The following is a 25,449-nucleotide window of genomic DNA, read 5'->3' on the forward strand; positions in this document are numbered from 1 at the left end:
CACCACTCTGCTTGATAAAACACATTTTTAAAGCTATTCAACAAAATACATTTTCACAAATAAAAATAATTTTAATAGTATATGAGTTCAAATTGATAAGAAAGGTCTTGCAGGTCTTGTGACTAGACTTTTGAGATCATGTTTTGGGACAAAGGCAGGTGGACAGAGGGCTCAAAAATCATCTATGAACTTTGCTGATCTTAAGTTGTTAAACAGATTTTAAATAGGTCAGTCCATTTGCTTTTTACAAGCCAATGTGTATTTATCGAAATAGCTAAACTTTGCAATAATTCATGAACTCACTGAGATATCAAACTGAAACAGGGGTGTCACAAATGCAAAAAATGTCTCAGATGATGAAATTTGGTAATGATTGAGTAAAGTGACGTGACTTATTACAGCAAATCTAAATTTCACATTCACATTCCAAAATTAAACAAATCAGAATAAATCACCTGTACATTTACTGAATTGTGACAAAGGTTTGCCTCACTGTTACCTATGGACAATTCAGAAATCTGTTTCTATATTGTTCAAAATATGCTGGATATATTCACATCTGTATCTCCACAAGTCTTTATTCAATTGCTACCAAAATCCACACAGACATTGTTTGGATAATGAATATCACATGTTTCAAACAGTGTTCAAACGATGAGTCTGCAGTGACTATAAATGTCTTACTGTAATTAGTACTGTATGCATAGCATTTTCTATTTTACCAAATGTTGGCTCAAACATCACCAAAATATTTTACAATACACCAGAAACCAGCAGAATGTTGTGATTTTATTCAGAATATTGTCACCAACATTCTCATAAACTATTCTTAAATATTCCCATCAGTAAATCATCTCTTATTGTTTCTTTTGAATTCAAAATATTAAGAGATTCAGTCTGAACAAATGAACAAACTCAGGCCTTACCTCTTCTAGCCATTGTAATCCTAAAATTATAGCAGTTATTTTTGCTGTAAATAGATAATCTGTCATTAAGTCATTATGGATGTGTTACTGAACACAGTTTACTGATGTCACACACTTCAACAGTCTGAATTCCATATAATTGAAATGAGAGCAGCTACAACATGAATCAGGACAAACATCAGCAGTGAGCAACATGAGGAAGGAAATCTGCTCTGATTGATTCAAACACATGTTACTGTTACATTTCTCATTATGAAGCTGAATGTTTCTCCTGATACTGATTTGAGATCAGATTGTCCAGCCCTGTTTGAATACTGACAACTACGTACTTTTGCTGTGATAAATGTCTTTATTTCAAATGGAGAATCAAAGCCTTTGTAACATGGAGAAGAGTCATGGACAGTTAGAGATCCTCATCTCACCTCTGAGCTTTGGTCCTTGTGTCATGTTCCCCACACAGAGTGCTTTTAGAGGGAGGGACTCCCTCCTCTCTGTCCTCACACTGATTCATAGCAGAGCCCACACCTTAACACAGACACAGCAACCTGCTGGGAGAGATCACACATTATTCCCCATCATTCCTCTCAGTCACATGACAAACACACACAGCTCTGCAGTAAAGAGCTCATTTAGCTCAATACTTAATACACTCATCTGACAGTTTACATGGCAGAGTAGAAATGTTGTTGGCACATTGAGCTGAAGTATCTAAGAAATGACATTCATAATGCTCTTTAGTCTGTTGGATTGGTTGAAGAATAGAGGAAGACACTTCATGTTTCTTTTTCACTTTTCACTTCTATTTGACTGACTTTGAAAAGCTCTTGTTGCTCTTTTTCCAAGTCTACTGTATCCAGTCAGAGCATGTCATGTTACCTTGGCAGCTACTGCTGATTTCACTGATTGGCTGCTTCTCTCTGTTTCATCTCAGTGTCAGTTGAATCCCTTTGGCTTGATGGACTGTTGCTCAGACTAAAGAAGCAGTTAGAAAACATGATTGTGAACTCTGGGAACTACTGATGGCCTTTTCTCATCACTGTCACACACTGCAAACTAATCAACACATGGATAAATAGTGGTTTGTTATTTGCCAGAGGAGATGCTGCTTGTTCTCATTGGTCAGTATTCAGGAAGAATGAGAGCAGAAAGCTGCCATCAGCTGACTTCTTCTACTATCAGTCCACTAGATGGCCTCATGGAGCTGCATTTATCTGACAGCTTTACTTCCTGCTTACTTTTCAAACATGGGATCAGTTTATAAAATAGAATTCATTATTTTACATTCAAGCATAAAGTAGTTCATATTGGCTCCACCTGCAGCAACTCCAACATTAAAGTACTGATTACATGTTAATGCATCAATAATAATCATCCACTAATATAATAATACAACAATGACAGAGGCCATTCTGTTCACTGACTACTTTTACTTTTCATACTTCAACTACATTGTCCCGATTATACTTCTGTACCTGAGGAACATTTTGAATGCAGGACAGTATTTTTGTAGTGTAGTATAACCACTTTTACTCCCGTAAACAATGTGAACACTTCCTAAGTAGTACGAACCACTAACTGTGGTGAATGAATTAATACATTTGAAATAAAAAGGCTTTTGCTAGTAAAGCTTGCTGAGCTCTTATTTTGAGCTTTGAACTGTTGGTCAGACAAAACCAACATTGTGTCACTTTGGGCATTTCTCAAAATTTTCTCAAGTTTTACAAAACAAACAATCATTGGATTAATGGAGAAAATAATGATTAATGACAATAATAATTAGTAACACGCCGACCTAAATAGCTGAAATCAGCTCCACCTGCTACAACAATTAAATATACCAGTAATAATAATCTAATGATAGAATATAATATAGTGTAACACCTGCAATTTCTTACTCCCCCCAGTGTGTACTGTCTTGTGCCTGTGGCCCTCTAATACAAGTCTACAGGAGGACGGACTGGTCCCTGAGGCCTCTGGTTACTGGGTCAGGGTCAGTCCCCATACTGGGGTCAGAGACCCAAACCTCCAACCCAGGGAGCTTTAAACCTGCTGTGTTGGGGGAAGATCTCTGTTTTCAACCCCAGAGTCCTCCAGCTTGGTTTCGACTCACATGTTGATTACGCTCCATGTGATCTCTTCTAACCTCTGACACTCAGTTTTACAATATGTTGATCCTCTCCAGTTTCAAGAATATCACTTATCTCTACAACCTGACGGAGGTAGAAAGGAAATTCTCATAAAATATTAACTCTCTACAATAAAAACATACAGATATCAAACATTTCAGTTTCCCACCAACATACAGTAAGCAGCCCTGGAGAGGACGACTTAACTCACCTGGAGGATGCTGTATTCCTCGTAGCCGGCTTTCACACCAATAGGAAAATGTAGTAAAATGTTGACATCGTTGTTGGAATTTTTCTGTGTCCAAAACAAAAAGTGAAGCAGGTCCGTAAAAAGAACAAAGTCTCTCTGTCATGTCTGTTGACCATGTTGTTCCTGTTTCTCTTCGGCTTCAGATAGAAGAACATTTAGACGGCCCTTATTCCTAAACCACATAGTTCATGTTAATTTAAAGTGCATGTATTCAAGAACTTTATTTTTCCCAGAGGGGCAATTAATTTTGCCGCAGTTATCAATAAAAAATTGCACAACAACAACAACAACAACAACATACAGGGTGAGACATGAATATACAAAGTATGATGTTTTAATGTTTTATGTTCATGTTTTTAAATATGTGTAGTCATGAGTGGGTTTTTCTTTTTATCTGTATGTCTCACGCTATGTTACTGTTGTTGTTGTTGTTGATTTTTTTACTTTTTACTGTGGCAAAATCAATTGCCCCACAGAGACAAATACAGGTCTCATACAAGCAGTTACTTAGTTAACATGAACTATGTGGTTTAGGAATAAGGGCTGTCTAACACGTGATGACTGTTCTAACTGAAGGGGAAGAGAAAGAGGAACAACATGGTCAACAGACGATGTGTTAGACAGAGACTCTTCTTCTTTTTAACAGAACTGCTTCACTTTTTTGTTTTTGTTTTTGTTGACATGTACAAACTGAGATCGATAATAATTATAATGATAAATATGACTTAAACCAGCTTAGTGCAGTTCCTTTAATGCCAATAAGATGTACAAGGCTCTATAATAGAATATGATGGTCAATGGTGTCAAATGCAGCAGTAAGATCTAACAAGACAAGTCCATTGTCTGATCACCAACACTCTTTTTCAGCTTTTACAGTAAGGGAGGGAGAGCTATATAGATGGGTTGGTTAGAGCTGTTGGGACTGAACCAAACTGAAGTTGAAGCTAAACACTGAGCTGTTGATTCTCAGTGGGATCAGCAGGACACCAGTACAGGGAGTCATCAGATGCATTAAAGTGCATGTATTCAAGAACTTTATTTTTCCCAGAGGGGCAATTAATTTTGCCGCAGTTATCAATAAAAATTTGCACAACAACAACAACAACAACAACAACAACATACAGGGTGAGACATAAATATACAAAGTATGATGTTTTAATGTTTTATGTTCATGTTTTTAAATATGTGTAGTCATGAGTGGGTTTTTCTTTTTATCTGTATGTCTCACGCTATGTTACTGTTGTTGTTGTTGTTGATTTTTTTACTTTTTACTGTGGCAAAATCAATTGCCCCACAGAGACAAATACAGGTCTCATACAAGCAGTTACTTAGTTAACATTAACTATGTGGTTTAGGAATAAGGGCCGTCTAACAGGAACACACGTGATGAATGTTCTATCTGAGGGGGAAGAGAAAGAGGAAGAAGGAGTCATCAGATTCACTGTTCACATCCAAATATCACTTCATGGACCTTTACCTTGTGTTTGTCTCTGTGTGGACAGACATAATGTGAGATAATTCTTGGTTCCTCCACAGAGTGGACCAGGAGAGCTCAGAGGTTCCCAGTGGTCAGTCTGCCCAGCAGCATCCAACACACCTGGACTCCATATTTATGAAAGAAACTGGAGTTGGGCTGAAGACAAAGCTAACCAGCACATTTACATTCACTTTCAGAGAGCTGAATGTGCGGAAAGACAAAAAATATAGCTTGGTGGAACTTGTTCATCACTTCTTTACCAAAACCACAGAAGCAGGCTCACCATTTTGTGCAGGTTTCTGGGCTCATATCAACCAATAGTTCAGGATGTTTTAATGCAGATCATCTGCTACCAGTGTGTGTTGCCCTTGGGTCAATAAATGATTGTAAAAAGATTTAAATTTGTGGCACGTTTAGAGTCTGGTTCAGTCTCAGGGTTTCCAGCAACAAAAGTTTTCATCCACCAAGCTCTGCTAAAGCCACTGTACACTGTGGTCAGCAGGTAGTGAACACAGTGGAGCATTTAGCAGCTACAGAGCCAGATATTTAGATATATTTAGATATTGCTCCATCAGATTCCTGTGAACTCACAGTTGACACAAACACAGTGAACAGAAAGATCAAACTGTCTGACAACAACAGGAAGATGATTGTTGTGAAGGAGGTTCAGCCATATCCTGATCATCCAGACAGATTCGACTACTGGCCTCTGCTGCTGTGTAGAAATGGTCTGACTGGTTGCTGTTACTGGGAGGTCAAGTGAAGAGGAGGAGTTTATATATCAGTGAGTTACAGAGGAATCAGCAGGAGAGGAAACAGCACAGATTGTTTTTTTTGGAAGGAATGATCAGTCCTGGAGTCTGGAGTGTTTTGATGGTGGTTACTCTGTCTGTCACAAAAACAGAAAAACATTAATCTCCTCCTCCTTCTCTTCCTCCTCCTCTGGTAGAGTATATATGTGGACTGTCCTGCTGGCACTCTTCTACAGAGTCTCCTCTGACCCACTGATCCACCTCCACACCTTCAACACCACTGGCTGCCCGCTTTGCCCATGCCCAAAATCGCCACTGGATGCTGGGGTGAAGGGATCATGTGTGAGGGTAATGTTCAACATTTTTAGGAACAAATGTGGCTGCTTGTTTTTGAAATCTTCTTTTCCATTCTACTCTTCTACTACCATACATCACTGACTGTGTGCTTGTTTGGTGAAAATCTTATAAAAAAAAAAATACCAATCAGATTTTTACAATTGAATAGAGAGACATAAGAAGTGTAAAACAAACTACCGATTGAGAACCAACTCAGCTGTTTATTCAATGAAAGGCTGTAAAATTCAAAGAGTTTTAACGTTTTAAAGTCCTAAATGTATCTACTTTATTCATTTTTTTCCTTTGATATTATTGTCCTCATGTCACTGTGATGTCACCACAGTGTCTGTCTGTGTTGTTCTTGTTTAATAACGTTTTGAAGAAGGATACCTGCTGGTGACTCCCAGTGTGCAGTGGTGGCAGTATTCAGATCATTTACTTCAGTAAAAGTAGCAGTACTACTTATATCTGAAAATACTCATTACAAGTGAAAGTCCTGTATTTTAGAATGTCTCTGAAGTATCCAAAGTAAAAGAACTAGTAATTAATAAAAGTGTCCCCTGTGTGTGTGTTATATATGATACCATTTGATTATTACTACTGATGCATTCATGTGTACAATGTATTTTAGTGATGTAGTTGAGGTGGAGATCATTTCAACTCTGTTGGTAATTGAATCTGTAACATCTTCATTACATTTTATAAACTAGTCACATGTTTTATCTGTAAAATCTGAATGTGTAAAGTAACTGCAGCTGTCAGATAAATGTTGTGCAGTAAAAAGTTCATGCTCATTTTATTCAGCCACTCGGTAACGTCAGCACCAGCCATCATTACTGTTTCTGTTGCTTGTCTATAACAGTGTGTTTACAAATATTAGTACTATGCCTCACACATGGCACCATTTGTTGGGGATTACAATGGTTTAAAGAGGCACCAAACTATCAAACTTATCAATCATGAAAGATAATAATGTCTGTGTCTGTGTGTCTTAGGGTGTGCATTAATGGTTGGTCAGACACAAAGAAACAAATGTCTGATTTTTGCAACAGTCAGATCTGAAGTCACTCTAGATCCACATCATGTCGGTCACTTCGGGACTATGACCAGTTGACACTGAAATCTGTAAAATATCTGATAAGAATTAGATCTGAACAATAGATCTGAACAATAAATCTGAATGGAGTACTAAGGTTTGCCGTGTGCCCTGTGAATTATTTCAGAATAAAATACAGCCACCAAATTAAAAACCCTAACTTCCTGTCTGTGATCCAGTGTGCAGCAGCAGAATGCAACATACTTCAGTCCAGAGAAGAAGAGACAAAATCACTTTCTGGATGAATCTGTAGTTCCAGATGTTCCTGACGTGAAGCTGCTTGTACTCCCAAAGACAAAGACAACTGTTTAACACAGGAAATAAATTCAAACTACTGAACAGAGCTGACATGATGTAACATTAGGGCAACATGATCTCCACCTATTGTTGGATGATTTCCAAACACTGAAAACAGCCTGTAATCTGTGTCACTTCAACTGACAGGATGCACTTTATGTTTGTAACACATGCCCCCATCAGGTGCAATAGCAACAACAAAGTGGAGTGATGAAGAAGAAACACTTTCAGGTCAGTATTTGATGTTTTCATGACTGTATTTATTAAAGCTCTGGACAGGAAACAGCAGTTTCTATACATTTTTACATCATTTTATATCATCAGGAAGGTTTGAAACTCTATTCTTATCAACTGTTTGTACAAGTAAAAATCTTAATTTAAATATGTCGGTCCATTTGCATTTTACAAGCCAATCAGTATTTATCAAAATAGCTAATTTTCACAACTTTGCAATAATTCATGAACTCACTGAGATATCAACCTGAAACAGGGGTGCCACAAATGCTATAAAATTATATCTCGTAATTAGTTTCTTGGATTCGTAAAATTATGTTTGTAAGATCTAGGATCATATCTCAGTTGATGCATGGAATTTGGTAATGATTGATTAAAGTGGATGTGACTTATTACAGAAAATCTAAATATATATATATATAACATATTTCACATTCCAAAATTAAACAAATCAGAATAAATCACCTGTATGTACATTCACTGAACTGTGACAAAGGTTTGCCTCACTGTTACGTATGGACAATTCAGAAATCTGTCTCTATATTGTTCAAAATATGCTGAATAAATTCACATCTGTATTTCCACAAGTCTTCATTCACCAAACTCCACACAGACATTGTTTGGATAATGAATATAACATGTTTCAAACAGTGTTCAAACGATTTGTCTGCAGTGACTATAAATGTCTTACTGTAATTAGTACTGTATGCATAGCATTTTCTATTTTACCAAATGTTGGCTCAAACATCACCAAAATATTTGACAATACACCAGAAAACAGCAGAATGTTGTGATTTTATTCAGAATTTACTCACAAACATTCTCATAAACTATATTCTTCAATATTCCCATCAGTAAATAATCTCTTATTGTTTCTTTCAATTTAAACTATTAGGAGCTTCAGTTTGAACAAATGAACAAACTCTCTCCCATACCTTTTCTTTCCATTGTAATCCTAAAATGATAGCAGTTATTTCTGCTGTAAATAGATAATCTGTCATTAAGTGTTTTGCATATGACTACATCTAACTCAGGTATGTACACTCCTTTTCCTACATGTCCACTTCCTCAATCTTTAGATCATACTATATACCATATATAGACTCAAAGTTGAATATTTGTTCACACTTTAATATTTGAGTCATAAAAACACTTTCTCTCTAACTGTGCTTTCAAAAAGAAGATTTGAAAAACAAGCAGCCACATTTGATCCTAAAAATTTCAATTTGTCTTCTTAGAATAAGATCAGTTATTTCAATCATTTCTTTCATCTCTACGTCTGCAGGTTGCACATTACCCTCACACATGATCCCTTCATCCCAGCCTCCTTTGCTCTTCTCTTCCTTCAGCCTCCTCTTCCTCCTCTCTTACAGTAAACACATCAGGTGAGTACTAACTAACATCAGCTGTGTGTGATCCTGTACAGACTGAGCTATCTGGTCAGCAGTGAGAAAGTTTCTCTCTCCCTCCAACAGAGGACACAGAGACACTGAGGAACCAATCCAACCAGACCACAACCAGAACCCAGGATAAAGAGATTCAGTGAATGTGGTGTTGAAGGTGTGGAGGTGGATCAGTGTGTCAGAGGAGACTCTGTAGAAGGACAGAGTGCCAGCAGGGCAGTCCACATACACTGCTACTCTACCAGAGGAGGAGGAGAAGGAGGAGGAGGCGATAAATGTTCTTCTGTTATTGTGACAGACAGAGTAACCACCATCAGAACACTCCAGAGTCCAGGACTGATCATTCCTTCCAAACAAACAATCTATGCTGTTTCCTCTACTGCTGATTCCTCTGTAACTCACTGATATAGAAACTCCTCCTCTCCACTCGACCTCCCAGTAACAGCGACCAGTCAGACCATTTCTACACAGCAGCAGAGGCCAGAAGTCAAATCTGTCTGGATGATCAGGATATGGCTGATCCTCCTTCACAACTATCACCTTCCTGTTGTTGTCAGACAGTTTGATCTTTCTGTTCACTGTGTTTGTGTCGACTGTGAGTTCACAGGAATCTGATGGAGAGAACAAGACACAATACAGCTGCAGTTATTGATCTATCATCTGATCATTGATTGACACTTTGATGATGACATCAGAGCTGTGAATGAGTGATGTCACAGTCTGAAGATGGTTGAATGTGTGCTGCTTTGTTTTCATGAATCAAATTACATCAGGTGACCTGTAGACAAGATGGCTGCTTAGTACAATGTTCATAAAATAGTAGAAAAAAGTGTTATATATATTTTCTATAATTGTATTTGTTATTATAATTCTAGTTATCATTATTTTAGTATGTAGTCATTATCATAAACAAACACCGAAAGAACATGACAGAAAACGGGTATATGTATCTTTTAGGACCTTCACTCAGAGCCCACTCTTACCATAATAACTCAATGGCTCACGTTACCACGGTTTCATACTCGGTGGCTCATGTTACCACAGAGATCTGAAGTGCACATCTTCAACTCAAGCAAGGAAGCTTAAGATTTTCTTCATACACATGATAACCTTGAAACTGCAGGTAGCTACTGGTATGTTGTGTATGACCTTTAAGGTTGAAGTTAATATTAAATATATTAATATTATAATAGTATAATTTGGAATTATTCTAGACTTTACTAGGCTCCTTAAAACTGAACTGGAATGCATAAGGGCAGAGACTAAATAATTTATCATCTCATAATCGCTCTCTATATAGGTATATGTATGTATAGGTGACTATAATGGGTCTATATATCTTAATGATTTATCCTAAGTTTCTACGCAGTGGAGCCATATAATTATTTAAACCCTTCTTCAATCACAATCATACATGTCCAAAAAATCATAAACCTTTTCATTACTCCTAATTGATCTATTTATTTTTGATGATTGTATATTATCGTTTTCTGTTATATAACTTAAGTTTTGTTGCTAGGTTTTTCTTTCCTTTTGGGGCAAGGTTACCCGGGGTTGGGATATAAGATCTCTTACTTTCTTTAATACTTTCACTCAAAGGAACAATTTTTGTGCTTGTGCCAACTTGGTCTCTCATGACAAATAGTTCCTGTATTAATTATTATATATTTAGATGACCTCGGCAAACAGCAGTTTGATGTAGCTTTTATATAAGAATCACACCTTCAACAATCTGATACACATCGTTCTGTCATACTGCTGTACGTGGTTCTCTTGTCGTCTTTAAACAGTATCTTCTTCTGACAGTTCTAGAAGATGATTGCAGTACAGATGGGTAAAAAATAACAACTATCATTTCCCAACATTTCCATATATGGCCCTAATCAACTTGATTGAAACTTTTATAAGATCATTGTCGTGCTACTATCCAGCTAGCAAGAATTTAAGTTATTATTGGTGCAGACATGAATGCCACTCTAAATCCTTCTCTTTACAGTTCTTCCCAGAGACCAACATTCTCACAAACTTTCCACTGAAGCTCTTCAAGGTCTCATAGCTGATTTCAGTTTCAGTCAAAAGATTTGTTCTTTACATCCTTCTAGAGAATATAGCTTCTACTCTGACAGACATAAGACCTACTCAAGAACAGATTATCTGTTAGTCACTACCAATGCTATTCCACAAGTGCACAAGACAGACATAACTTTCAATCAGTTATCTGATCATTCTATTATCTATGCCAAATTCTAACTTAACTCTTATTGATACTACTGTAAAATCCACTAGATGGCGTTTCAACACAACATTTCTCAGAAATGACGATTGTTGTAATTATTTTAGTCAACTTAATATTTTTTTTATCTGAGAATGCGAAATCTGTTGATGACCTATGTATGTTGCAGTATTCAGTTAAAGCCTGTATCCTGAATTCCTCTATCTCCTTCTTATCTCAATTAAACAAGAGCAGATTGGGTAAAATAAATAAATATGAATCTCTGTTAAATACTGAAAAAAAAAACCAACACAATTCTGGGTTCTCAATGGATAGAAAAAAACACACAGAGACCACTAAGTCCAAACTTTACACTTTCTTAAGAGCTAAAGCAGAATTTCTTCTGGAAAATGACTAACTGATCCTAAGGATATAAACACACAGAGTTTCACTCCTTATATTATTCCCTATATACATTCAAAGTTAATTTAGACAAAGATAAATGCACTTTTAAAAAAAAACATTTAACTTATCTATCAAAAGCCCTTATAGGGATGAAACATCCCTTCTGCCATTCCACTAAAACAAGCCAAAATTCGCTTTGGCCCCATTATAAAAATTTTTTTTTGTCAGTATGGCATAAAGCAGAAAGAGTAATGCCATGGTGATAAAGGAGGGTAGTGGAAAGATATATAACACCTATATAACACAATAGAAAAATGTGATCACAAAAAACAATTAAAAACACACTTACACTTCCTCAGACCTGGTCTCAACCATCGGACTCCAGCAGGCTCCACCCTGAAAGGAGGAGGGGGGTCAGACCAGTACATCCTCTTTCAGCATGAAAACATGGACATTACATCACTGTCATACACAGAGGTTATTCTCTACAAATGGACTTACATCTTCACATGGAACACTTATTATTCATCAGCTGATATTCTCTTAGTTCAGTGGAGCATCTTATTGGCTGATTGTTACAGCTCATTAGTTTTGACTTATTGATTTATTATTTAATATTTATTATTATCAGCATTATACTGACAATCACCATAAAGTTCAGACTCAGTTTCCTCAACCAGTCAGTCAGTAAATCAAATGATTAAACCTGCACCAACTGATTTATTTGTTCACTTGGAGTTCAGTGAAAACAAACAGTAAACAAATCTGTTTATAAAGTAGTTGTGTCTAACATGATATCGACCAGCTGCCAGGTGCAACATGATCATCCCACTGGAGATGTGTTTCTGTCACCTGCTGAAGTCCAATATTCACTCTCTTTAGATCTGTGTTTGCTCACTAGCAACTCCTGAGGGAAATATCTGGCTCTGTAGCTGCTAAATGCTCCACTGTGTTCACTACCTGCTGACCACAGTGTACAGTGGCTTTATCAGAGCTTGGTGGATGAAAACTGCTGCTGCTGGAAACCCTGAAACTGAAACAGACTCTAAATGTTCCACAAAACCAAAACTAGGAGCTAAAAGAGACTAAAAAGCTCTGTGGATCTGCAGAGGTCTAAACAATTATTCAGTTTATCACACCACAGCACACTTCACCATTACACAGAGTCTGTCCATCCATTGTCAGTATAGAAATATTGATTATTGGAGCTTTAAAATGACCATGTTTTGGTCCAAACAAGAGACTTCTTGTGTTTGTGTAATAATGACTGTCTACAGAACAGTAGAAAGTAGCCTGAAATTGCTACAAATGGTAGGTGGATTGTTGGATGTACAAAGTGTCTGACTTTGACACTGCTTTCTTCATCTCTGTGTTGGATAATCCTGGGTACTGTTCCTGTCTGTGTTTATCCTATTCACACCTGAGAGTGTCCAGTCTCCAGTTTGGATCCTCTAGTCCAGCAGACAGTATCTTCACTCCTGAGTCTCCTGGATGATTGTAGCTCAGGTCCAGCTCTCTCAGATGGGAGGGGTTGGAGCTCAGAGCTGAGGCCAGAGAAGCACAACCTTCCTCTGTGATCAGACAGCCTGACAGCCTGCAAACACACAAAACACATTACATAATAAACATTATCATGTAAAGAGACTGAAACTAAATAAACAAAACAGGTGTCAAATCCTACAAGCTGAGATAATGTTAGGGAGGTTATGATTGTAGCCACTGAAGCAATGTGGTGTAATTTTTCTACTATACAATAACAGCTTCAGAATCATTTTGATGTTACGCTGACTTGTACCAGGATGAATGCTTCCTCTGTACGCCTGTTCTTGCACAGTGTAATATTTGTTTTTTGGTTGGGACCCTTAGTGTCTCTTTATGGCACAAGTTACATCAACAAATACCAAATCTCACATAGTGTTGCCCACATGTGAATCAGAATATATGTGGTAATCAGTTGAACACATCAATGGATCCTGACCTGAGAGTTTCCAGTGTACAGTGTGGACTCCCCAGTCCAGCAGACAGAAGCTTCACACCTGAATCCTGCAGGTTGTTGTTATTCAGGTCCAGCTCTCTTAGACTAGAGGACTGGGAGCTGAGAACTGAGGACAGAACTTCACAGCTTCTCTCTGAGAGGTTACAGCCACTCAGTCTGAAGAGACAAAATAACATTTGTATTAAATTGAAATCACATTTGATAAGATATTGAAGGAATGACACAAGCTGGACATTATATGGTTGTAAACATATGACCCAGTGGTTAGGAACCAACCAGTGTGAAGGGTTTAAAATCCAGGTTTTGAGAGCAGGAAATAAATGTACTGAATGTTCTCAATCTCATTTCCTCTCCTGTCCTCTCTCCTTTCCCCTACAGCTGTCCCTCAGACTGAGGCTATCAGCTTTAGTGTAGCCAATGTTATTTTAAAAGTCCTTTTACTTTTCTGTGGGGGTTGGACTATGAAAATAAAAACTGAATTAGCTTGTTATTGTTAAATATTTACATTTTCTTAAAAACTTGATGTTATTTTTATTCGCCTATCAGTGTGTACAAAAATAAAACATTCAAATCCATAATGAAAACTGGATACTATAAAGCACTTTCAGACCTCCACAGAGGAGGTAGATCACTGAGGAGTGATGGTTAAGATCCGTAAGAATACAGTCCTGACTGTGTGATCTGTTATTGTGCATATGACCCCGGCAGTTAAACGTCAGTGAAAGTATCTTTGGTTACTTGGTTGAGAGGTTGCAGCGTGTCACCTACATCTCTTCGTCTCTCAGCTCACTGTGGCTGCTCCTTCTTGTTCCATTACTCACTGACATATTTCAAACTGATCCACTCTTAAAAATGATGAAAAATTGCCATTGTCTTGTTTTGCAGATGCATTTTAGATGAACAATAGTGGACTGTCAGCATCGAGCTCACAGACGAACACTTTTTATTTCCTGTGACTTCTGGTCAATCAATATGGGACATTCTAATCCTGATATTTACTGAGCAAAGCTATAGGCCGATATAGAATGCTGATATCAAGACAAAGAAAAGTCATGTATAATTCAATTCGGTTCTACAGGAAATTCAGGCATATGTTTACCACAGGAGAGTTACAGTACAGGGGTCAAAACCAACCTTTTCACCACTTTCCCAAAAAGGGGGAGCCCTAACATCGTTCCATAGCAGGCACACTGACCAGGCTGCCTGCAGATGTGTCTGGAGATATTATTTTATCAGCCTTGTGAGGACAAACATCGGCCAATACTGAGTAGTAGAAGGAGCAGGAGGAGAGTTTTTCTCCAGTTAAATGCTTTAAATTTGAAGCTGTCGCAGCAGGAAGTATTCTGTTTGCATCAGCAGTGACTTAATACTGCTTTTTTCTGGGAATGTCCCCATTGATATTCAGTTTGTAATATTGTAAATATATAAATACTTTCATCAATGGCTGTGCTGTGGACCAGATGGGTTGGATGTGGCCTGCGGGCCACCAGTAAGCTATGAAAGTAAAAGATTTTGTCAGTGGAGACAAATGGCCAACGGGCTGATGTTTACCTTTACTAAACACCATCTATACTGTGATCTGACCTGAGAGTTTCCAGTGTAAAGTGTGGACTCTCCAATTCAACAGACAGCAGGTCCAGTCCTGAATCCTGCAGGTTGTTGTTACTCAGGTCCAGCTCTCTCAGACTAGAGGACTGGGAGCTGAGAACTGAGGACAGGACTTCACAGCTTCTCTCTGAGAGGTTACAGTCACTCAGTCTGAAAAGACAATAATAAAGAAAAAACAAGCAGTTTATTGAAAAGTATTTAAGTAATAAAAAAGAAATCCAACTCTCTCTGTACTTACAGAGCTTTGCTGGCGGCTTTGACCACTGGCAGCAGCCTCAGAAGAGCCTCCTCTGAAGCAGAGTATTTCTTCAGGTCAAACAGGTCCAGATCTTTTTCTGATGACAGTAAGATGAAGACCAGAGCTGACCACTGAGCAGGAGACAGTTTATCTGTGGAGAGACTTCCTGAACTCAGGGACTGTTGGATCTGATCCACTAGAGAACGATCATTCAGTTCATTCAGACAGTGGAACAGATTGATGGTTCTTTCTGCAGAGGGAGTCTCTCCGATCTTCTTCTTGATGTACTGGACTGTTTCCTGATTGGTCTGTGAGCTACTTCCTGTCTGTGTCAGCAGACCTTGTAGGAGATTCTGATTGGTCTGCATTGAAAGACCCAGGAGGAAGCGGAGAAACAAGTCCAGGTGTCCATTTGGGCTCTGTAAGGCTGTGTCCACAGCACTCATGTGGAGATATTTTAGATTTTGTTTGTCCTTAAATAATTTAGACTTCAGGGATGTTGTTTGTTTTTCTGCCAGCAGATTGACTCCAGAGTTGATGAATGTCAGATGGACATGAAGAGCAGCCAGAAACTCCTGAACACTCAGATGGACGAAGCAGAAGACCTTGTCCTGGTACAGTCCTCTCTCCTCTTTAAAGATCTGTGTGAACACTCCTGAGTACACTGAGGCTGCTCTGATATCGATGCCACACTCTGTCAGGTCTGATTCATAGAAGATCAGGTTGCCTTTCTGCAGCTGCTCAAAAGCCAGTTTTCCCAGAGACTCAATCATCTTCCTGCTCTCTGGAATCCAGTGTGGATCTGTCTCAGCTCTTCCATCATACTTGACGTTCTTCAGTTTGGACTGAACCACCAGGAAGTGGATGTACATCTCAGTCAGGGTCTTGGGCAGCTCTCCTCCCTCTCTGGTCTTCAACACATCCTCCAGAACTGTAGCAGTGATCCAGCAGAAGACTGGGATGTGGCACATGATGTGGACGCTTTGTGATGTCTTGATGTGGGAGATGATTCTGCTGGCCTGATCGTTATCTGTGAACCTCTTCCTGAAGTACTCCTTCTTCTGTGGGTCAGTGAACCCTCTGACCTCTGTCACCATGTCAACACACTCAGGAGGGATCTGATTGGCTGCTGCAGGTCGTGAGGTTATCCAGAGGCGAGCAGAGGGAAGCAGATTCCCTCTGATGAGGTTTGTCAGCAGCACACCCACTGAGGTGAACTCTGTAACATCAGTCAGGATCTCAGTGTTGTGGAAGTCCAGAGGAAGTCGACACTCATCCAGACCGTCAAAGATGAACACAACCTGGAACTCTTCAAACCTGCAGATTCCTGCTTCTTTGGTTTCAGTAAAGAAGTGATGAACAAGTTCCACCAAGCTGTACTTTTTGTCTTTCAGCACATTCAGCTCTCTGAAAGTGAATGGAAATGTGAACTGTATGTCCTGGTTGGCTTTGCCTTCAGCCCAGTCCAGGGTGAACTTCTGTGTTAAGACTGTTTTCCCAATGCCAGCCACTCCCTTTGTCATCACTGTTCTGATTGGCTGATCTCTTCCAGGTGAGGCTTTAAAGATGTCTTCTTGTCTGATTGTTGTTTCTGGTCGGTGTGGTTTCCTGGATGCTCTTTCAATCTGTCTGACCTCATGTTCATTATTGACCTCTGCAGTCCCTCCCTCTGTGATGTAGATCTCTGTGTAGATCTGGTTCAGAAGGGTTTGGTTTCCTGCTTTAGTAATCCCCTCAAACACACACTGGAACTTCTTCTTCAGGTTAGATTTAAGTTTACGCTGACAAACTCCAGAATGACTTCCTGAATGAATACACAAAAACGGTGGTTAATTAATGAATTAGTGATTTCAGCATTTAATTTTCCCTAAAGAATTTTTATTTGAATATATTTTGGTCCATCTGTTGAGACATCAGTAAATGTCTCATTTATCCAGCGTGTTAAATCTTTAGAGAAATCCTCTTACTGCTCTGCAGACGGTCAGCCAGCTCCTCCTGCTTCATTCTCCTCAGGAAGTGCAGTGTGATCTTCAGAAATGCCTCTCTACTACTCTTTCTCTGCTCCTCATCCTCACCATCCAACACCTCCTCACCCGCCTTCTGACTCTCTAAGCATTCTGGGTAATCTGAACTCAGAACCTTCTGGATCTTCTTCAGCTCATTCTTCACAAAAGTGACAATGTTGTCCTCCAGCAGCTGGAACAGAATATTATATGAATGACTCAATCAAAGTCAAATCATGGAAGCAAACATCAGATCCATGTTGGACAGACTGACAATCCACAGGTCTAAAAAGTGCAGCATGGAGATTATTGTGAACACAATAGATGTAAAAGTAGTTGTTGTCCATGTACAGACCATAAATATGGAGTCCAGGTGTGTTTGATGCTGCTGGGCAGACTGACCACTGGGAACCTCTGAGCTCTCCTGGTCCACTCTGTGGAGGAAGAATTAGCCCACATTATGTCTGTCCACACAGAGACAAAGCCAAGTAAAGGTCATGAAGTGATATTTGGATGTGAACAGTGAATCTGATGACTCCCTGTAGTGGTAAAGGTTTACTAGTCCTGCTGATCCCACTGAGAATCGACAGCTCAGTTTGGTTCAGTCCCAACAGCTCTCACCAACCCCTCCATATAGCTCTCCCTCCGTCACTGTACACTGCTGAAGTGCTCAGCAACAAGGCACAGAGAACCTCCAGTGGAGCTGCTTAGTATTTTGCTTGTATCAGACTGGTTGTACTGGGCAGCTCCCAGTGTGAATGTGTTTGACTATCCTCACCTTTGTTCAATAGAGTGGCGGCCATCTTTGAAGAATATAAGACGACCGTTAGAGCAGTCACTCTTCATGGACACACAGCTGGGTTCAGGTGTTTTCCTCCTGATACAAAAACAGGATAAATTCTGCACTGCTCCCACAACACACAGAGACAAAACCTGCCAGTGACTGAATACACCTACTGTAAACACTGTATTTGTATCCAGGGAGTTCTTGGTTAGGATTTCTATAAAGTCAGTGTTTGATTTAGAAATGTTTCAGTGTATTTATTAAAGTTATATTCAGTGCAGTGTGCAGCATAGGTGGGGAAATTATGCATCACATTATCATAACTTCTTTGAAATCCTCACCTTTGATCAACAGAATGGCGGCCATCTTTGAAGAATATAAGACGACTCTTAGAGCGGTCACTCTTCATGGACACACAGCTGGGTTCAGGTTCAGGACAGTCTGGTCTCTGATGGATCCTGATAGAAAGAAATTCATTAAAGCTCACATATTCAGAAACATTCTCACTGAATCAAAGGCTTTGTGAAATGATGTACAATTTGAAATGTTTGAATACAAGGCTGGACAATAAGAACAATGTCTTCAATTACTGACATTATGGACGTGTTACTGAACACAATTTACTGATGTCACACACTTCAACACACTGTCTGAATTCCATATAATTAAAGTGAGAGCAGCTACAACATCTAACCAGAGAGCAATCAGCTCCCAGTCCAGTCCAGAAGAGCAGAATGTGGAACTGGTCAGACTGGAATGAATCAGGACAAACATCAGCAGTGAGCAACATGAGGAAGGAAATCTGCTCTGATTGATTCAAACACATGTTACTGTTACATTTCTCATTATGAAGCTGAATGTTTCTCCTGATACTGATTTGAGATCAGATTGTCCAGCCCTGTTTGAATACTGACAACTATGTACTTTTGCTCAGATAAATGTCTTTGTTTCAAATGGAGAATCAAAGCCTTTGTGACATGGAGAAGAGTCATGGACAGTTAGAGATCCTCATCTCACCTCTGAGCTTTGGTCCTTGTGTCATGTTCCCCACACAGAGTGCTTTTAGAGGAAGGGACTCCCTCCTCTCTGTCCTCACACTGATTCATAGCAGAGCCCACACCTTCACACAGACACAGCAACCTGCAGAGAGAGATCACACATTATTCCCCATCATTCCTCTCAGTCACATGACAAACACATATAGTTCCGATTGGAGGAAAGAGCTCATTTAGCTCAATACTTAATACACTCATCTGACAGTTTCCATGGCAGAGTAGAAATGTTATTGGCACATTGAGCTGCAGTACTTTCATAATGCTCTTTAGTCTGTTGGATTGGTTGAACACTAGAGGAGTACAGTTCAAGTTTCTTTTTCACTTTTCACTTTTATTTGACTGACTTTGGAAAGCTCTTGTTGCTGTCTTCTATATCCAGTCAGAGCATGCATTGACAGCTAGTCCAATAATCCAAAATCAATCCTGTTACCTTGGCAGCTGCTGCTGAATTCACTGATTGGCTGCTTCTCTCTGTTTCATCTCAGTGTCAGTTGAATCCCTTTGGCTTGTTGGACTGTTGCTCAGACTAAAGAAGCAGTTGGAAAACATGACTGTGAACTCTGGGAACTACTGATGGCCTTTTCTCATCACTGTCACACACTGCAAACTAATCAATACATGGAAAAATAGTTGTTTGTTATTGGCCAGAGGAGATGCTGCTTGTTCTCAATAGTCAGTGTTCAGGAAGAATGAGAGCAGAAAGCTGCCATCAGCTGCTCTTCTTCTACTATCAGTCCACTAGATGGCCTCATGGAGCTGCATTTATCTGACAGCTTAACTTCCTGCTTACTTTTCAAACATGGGACCAGTTTATAAAATAGAATTAATTATTTTACATTCAAGCAGCCAAAAGTATTTGAAGTAGTTCATATTGGCTCCACCTGCAGCAACTTCAACATTAAAGTACTGATTACATGTTAACGCATCAATAATAATCATCCACTAATATAATAATACAACAATGACAGAGGCCATTCTGTTCACTGACTACTTTCACTTTACATACTTCAACTACATTGTGCTGATAAAACTTCTGTACCTGAGGAACATTTTGAATGCAGGACTTTAAGTTGTAGGTCTACATTTACTCAACTGTTATATTTTCTGTGGTGAATGAATAAATACATTTGAAATAAAAAGGCTTTTGCTAGTAAAGCTTGCTGAGCTCTTATTTTGAGCTTTGAACTGTTGGTCAGACAAAACCAACATTGTGTCACTTTGGGCATTTCTCAAAATTTTCTCAAGTTTTACAAAACAAACAATCATTGGATTAATGGAGAAAATAATGATTAATAACAATAATAATAAGTCACAGTCTTAACTAAATATTCAAAATCAGCTCAACCCAGTACACAGCCAGATATACTAGTAATAATAATCTAGAATATAATATAGTGTAACACCTGTAATTTCTTACTCCCCCCAGTGTGTACTGTCTTGTGCCTGTGGCCCTCTAATCCAAGTCTACAGGAGGACGGACTGGTCCCTGAGGCCTCTGGTCACTGGGTGAGTGTCAGTCCCCATACTGGGGTCAGAGACCCAAACCTCCAACCCAGGGAGCTTTAAACCTGCTGTGTCGGGGGAAGATCTCTGTTTTCAACCCCAGAGTCCTCCATCTTGGTTTTGACTCACATGTTGATTACGCTCCCTGTGATCTCTTCTAACCTCTGACACTCAGTTTTACAATATGTTGATCCTCTCCAGTTTAAAGAATATCACTTATCTCTACAACCTGACGGAGGTATAAAGGCAATTCTCATAAAATATTAACTCTCTACAATAAACACACACAGATATCAAACATTTCAGTTTCCCACTAACATACAGTAAGCAGCCCTGGAGAGGACGACTTAACTCACCTGGAGGATGCTGTATTCCTCGTAGCCGGCTTTCACACCAAAAGGAAAATGTAGTAAAATGATGACACTGTCGTCGTTATCTGCCATGAACAAATATTTTTGTGTCCAAAACAAAAAGTGAAGTAGGTCAAAGTCTGTCTCTGTCATGTCTGTTGACCATGTTGTTTCTCTTTCTCTTCCCCTTCAGATAGAGGAACATTTAGACGGCCCTTATTCCTAAACCACATAGTTCATGTTAACTTAAAGTGCATGTATTCAAGACCTTTATGGGCAAATGATTTTGCTGCAGTATCAATAAAAAATAACACAACAACAACTCACAGGGTGAGACATAAATATACAAAGTGATGTTTTAATGTTTATGTTCATGTTTTTAAATATGTGTAGTCATGAGTGGGTTTTTCTTTTTATCTGTATGTCTCACCCTATGTTACTGTTGTTGTTGTTGTTGTTGTTGTTACTTTTTACTGTGGCAAAATCAATTGCCCCACAGAGACAAAAAGGTCTCATACACGCAGTTACTTAGTTAACATGAACTATGTGGTTTAGGAATAAGGGCTGTCTAACATGTGCTGAATGTCCTAACTGAAGGGGAAGAGAAAGAGGAACAACATGGTCAACAGACGATGTGATAGACTTCACTTTTTTGTTTTTGTTGACATGTACAAACTGAGATCGATAATAATTATAATGATAAATATGACTTAAACCAGCTTAGTGCAGTTCCTTTAATGCCAATAGGATGTTCAAGTCTCTGTAATAGAATATGATGGTCAATGGTGTCAAATGCAGCAGTAAGATCTAACAAGACAAGTCCATTGTCTGATCACCAACACTCTTTTTCAGCTTTTACAGTAAGGGAGGGAGAGCTATATAGATGGGTTGGTTAGAGCTGTTGGGACTGAACCAAACTGACAGTTGAAGCTAAACACTGAGCTGTTGATTCTCAGTGGGATCAGCAGGACACCACTACAGGGAGTCATCAGATTCACATCCAAATATCACTTCATGGACCTTTACCTTGTGTTTGTCTCTGTGTGGACAGACATAATGTGAGCTAAATTTACTTATCAATTTAATTCTACTCTAAGTAAGTTTTTAGTGTAGTGTTTTTATAGTGTAGTATTACTACTTTTACTGCAGTAAACAATGTGAATACTTCCTAAGGGACTGTCTGAAGTGTATTTTGGCCAGTCAAATAAGCACGTTATATTATATTTACACCAAATGTAGGTAGTATTGGAGAAAATAAAAAAACAAAGGCTGACCTTTCAACCATTACAGTATAAAGTGACTCTTAAACCACAAACTTACTATAGCCCTCTCCTATAGGGCAGCACGTATACAAAACCCTCTTCAAATAATGATGGTGTATCACAGATGATAGTGAGGATGAGTACAGATAGCTAACCCAATATAATAATTAGAATAATAGAAAATAAATATTAAATGTGCAACATCCACTTTTTTATTATTTTATGAAAATAAATAAACACTAGAGCCTTACTACCACTACTACTACTACTACTAATAATAATAATAATAATAATGACCCTAACTATGACTGTCTAAGATACACTTGCAATATAATTAATCTTGGTAGGAAACACTCCCACTGTACTCATGAATAAATCTTCCATGAAGTTACTTACTTTGAAGTTGATTGTTGTTTCTGCTCTTTTGACTGAACTAAACCAACAAGATGAACAACGACTCACTGAGGACTCAAACAGTGAAAGTGTCTCCTACAAACCTTCAGATGGACAAAAGAAGAAGTTGACACGACAAGCTCACGAAGTGAAACTAACCTGCGGACAGGTAGCGGCCGTGACCGCACCGTTGTCAGGGCAACAGCCGAAGGTGAAGCAGAAGTTGTGGTGGATGAATATGGAGGACTGAAAGTGCCACAATTAAATAAATACACCATTAAATAATTACTTAAATGTGTCATTCATTAATTAAAATTGGAATTAAATACATAAATGTGATATTAAATGTGTCATTCATTAATTCAAATACCGATTAATTTTATGTAAAATACATATATAATTATTTCACTATTTACATTTACATTTCATGGTCCTGTGTTGCAGTGCTTCATGAATTACTTAAAACTGTCAAACTCACCCATCAAACTCAGAGGGTGGGCCCAACGTGAATCTAGCCTGATCCATTGCTTTGGTCTGAAGTAGAGTGCCAGGAAGATCTTCATGAACTTTCTAGGGCAGAGGTCGCTAAATGGGGAGTCTGCACCCCGACACCGTCCTATGCGGACCCAGACACCGTCCTATGCAGACCCAGACACCGTCCTATGCAGACCCAGACCTATAATCAATTCATTATTGAGGATTCTAAATTTTGATTGGGAGCTTCTATTTTAACCAGCACAGCTTTTTTAGTCTTTACAGTATTTGTTTAGCAGATCAGGAACCTCACAGACCAATCGCATGCTAGTTAAGCCATCCCACGTGATGCTGCTCAGCCAATCAAATCTGTTTAAACAGCGCGACTGAATTCAGAGATGAGCGCGATGAGAGAGGAGAGACAGACGGAAAGAGAAGTCACAGATACATGGAGAGGAAACGGAGAGATGAGTGAGCGAGAGACAACAGAAGATTTATGGCGCTCTCTAAGAAGAGAAAAATGGATAGAAAATCGAGCTTTTAATGGACAGATTCATTCACATTCATTCTTCCCACTGGGAGCACATAACCAATGTGTCTCATATGTTCAGAGACCGCGGCGCTGATTAAAAGGGCCAGTGTGAAACGCCACTATGAGACACAACACAAAGTTTTCATCAAACATAGCCACTCAAGTCTGAACAAGGTCACAGAAAATAAGCAGCCTCAGATCCCAATATGACCACTCAACCAGTATCCTGACCAGTGTTGGGAGTAACGGCGTTTAAGTATAACGGCGTTACTAACGGCGTTATGTTTTCAGTAACGGAGTAATCTAATTAATTACTTTTCCCATCGTTGTAACGCCGTTACCGTTACTGAGAATGTAAATTGGCGCGTTACTTGCGTTCCTACAATGTGGTGAATGAAGCGCAGCGGTGTCAGGCTTTCTGACAGCCACACATCAGCTGCCAGGAGAGGGCAGGGTGGTGATGATGATTGGCTGGGTGGGCGGATGCCAAGACAGAGACAATGGCGACGAGCTAGGGAAATTCAAAGGTAGCGATATCAAACTGGAAGTACCGACACTACTACTCGCTTACTGAAGTTAAAGGCAAGAATGTTTATGTAACGTGTGTGAATTTTATTTTCAATATTTATTTTGTATATATTTTTATTTCTATGCATATGGCCAGCTGCAATCTATTGAGTTCAAATAAATACCAAATGTTCTAAAATACTGTATATAGTGTTTTTATTCTTTATTCAGTTATTATAAACATCTTTAACGTTATAGAAGATGTTATAGAATGTAATTATAGACCATAAAAAATAATGTCACAGTTACTTTGCTGAGTAACTAATTACTTTTACAATGTGGTAACTGAGTTACCAACTCAGTCACTTTTTGGGATAAGTAATTTGTAACTATAACTAATTACTTTTTTAAAGTAAGATGACCAACACTGATCCTGACCCATTCATTCACTGCCCAACGAGGGAGAGAGGTTAGAGCTCAATCCTCTCACTGAACAACAGAAAGTGTGTAGAAAGATATAAAAGGGAAAGAAAGAGAAACTGTTCAATTGTAAAGATGTGTTGATATTCATTTATAAAATTTGTTGAGACTGTTAATCAAGATATGAAACAGTTAACAAAGAAAAAGGGAAACTCAAGCTGCTGCTACCCTTTATTTTTCAAAGTTAAACACTTTATTTTATTTTTTAGACTTAGCAGAGGATGTGGAAGCAGGAGCTGCTGACCCAGAGCATGTAGCGAGTAAAGCAGAGGCACTTATTGAAGTTCTTGGAGTTATTTCCGCACTTTCTGACCAAGATATTGACCACAGAGTGACTGCAGATTTAGAAGAAGTAGTCCAATAGCGCCACCCAGTGTATTGGAATGTGTTTACTAGCTCTGCATCAATCCATTATCTGGAATTGATTTGTCTTGGCTTGATGCGCAGGGTAACCAATCAGGCGTTAGGTTCCGCCTACCAACTTTTGATGGGTGAGTTTGACAGTTTGAAGTAATTCATGAAGCACTGCAACGCAGGACCATGAAATGTAAATGTAAATAGTGAAATAATTATATATGTATTTTACATAAAATTAATAGGTATTTGAATTAATTAATTACATATTTAATTACACATTTTTGTATTTAATTCCAATTTTAATGAATGAATGACACATTTAAGTATTAATTTAATGGTTTATTTATTTATTTAATTGTGGCACATTCAGTCCTCCATAGTTGAAAGTATACA

At 38.7% G+C, this 25,449-nt stretch overlaps 1 protein-coding gene across 1 annotated transcript in view; it reads right to left on the reverse strand.

The window, feature by feature from the left end:
• LOC127373978 (uncharacterized) overlaps positions 1 to 25,449 on the reverse strand; it is a 423,284-nt gene that overhangs the window by 16,239 nt on the left and 381,596 nt on the right. Inside the window, exons 38-39 of the mRNA XM_051418866.1 lie at positions 15,095 to 15,268; positions 13,651 to 13,666 (exon numbers count right to left, since the gene is read on the reverse strand). Coding sequence (XP_051274826.1) covers positions 13,651 to 13,666; positions 15,095 to 15,268 — 190 coding nt within the window. The remainder of the gene's footprint in view (positions 1 to 13,650; positions 13,667 to 15,094; positions 15,269 to 25,449) is intronic.

Source organism: Dicentrarchus labrax, unplaced genomic scaffold (genome assembly GCF_905237075.1).
Source record: "Dicentrarchus labrax unplaced genomic scaffold, dlabrax2021, whole genome shotgun sequence".
Lineage (NCBI taxonomy): Eukaryota > Metazoa > Chordata > Actinopteri > Moronidae > Dicentrarchus > Dicentrarchus labrax.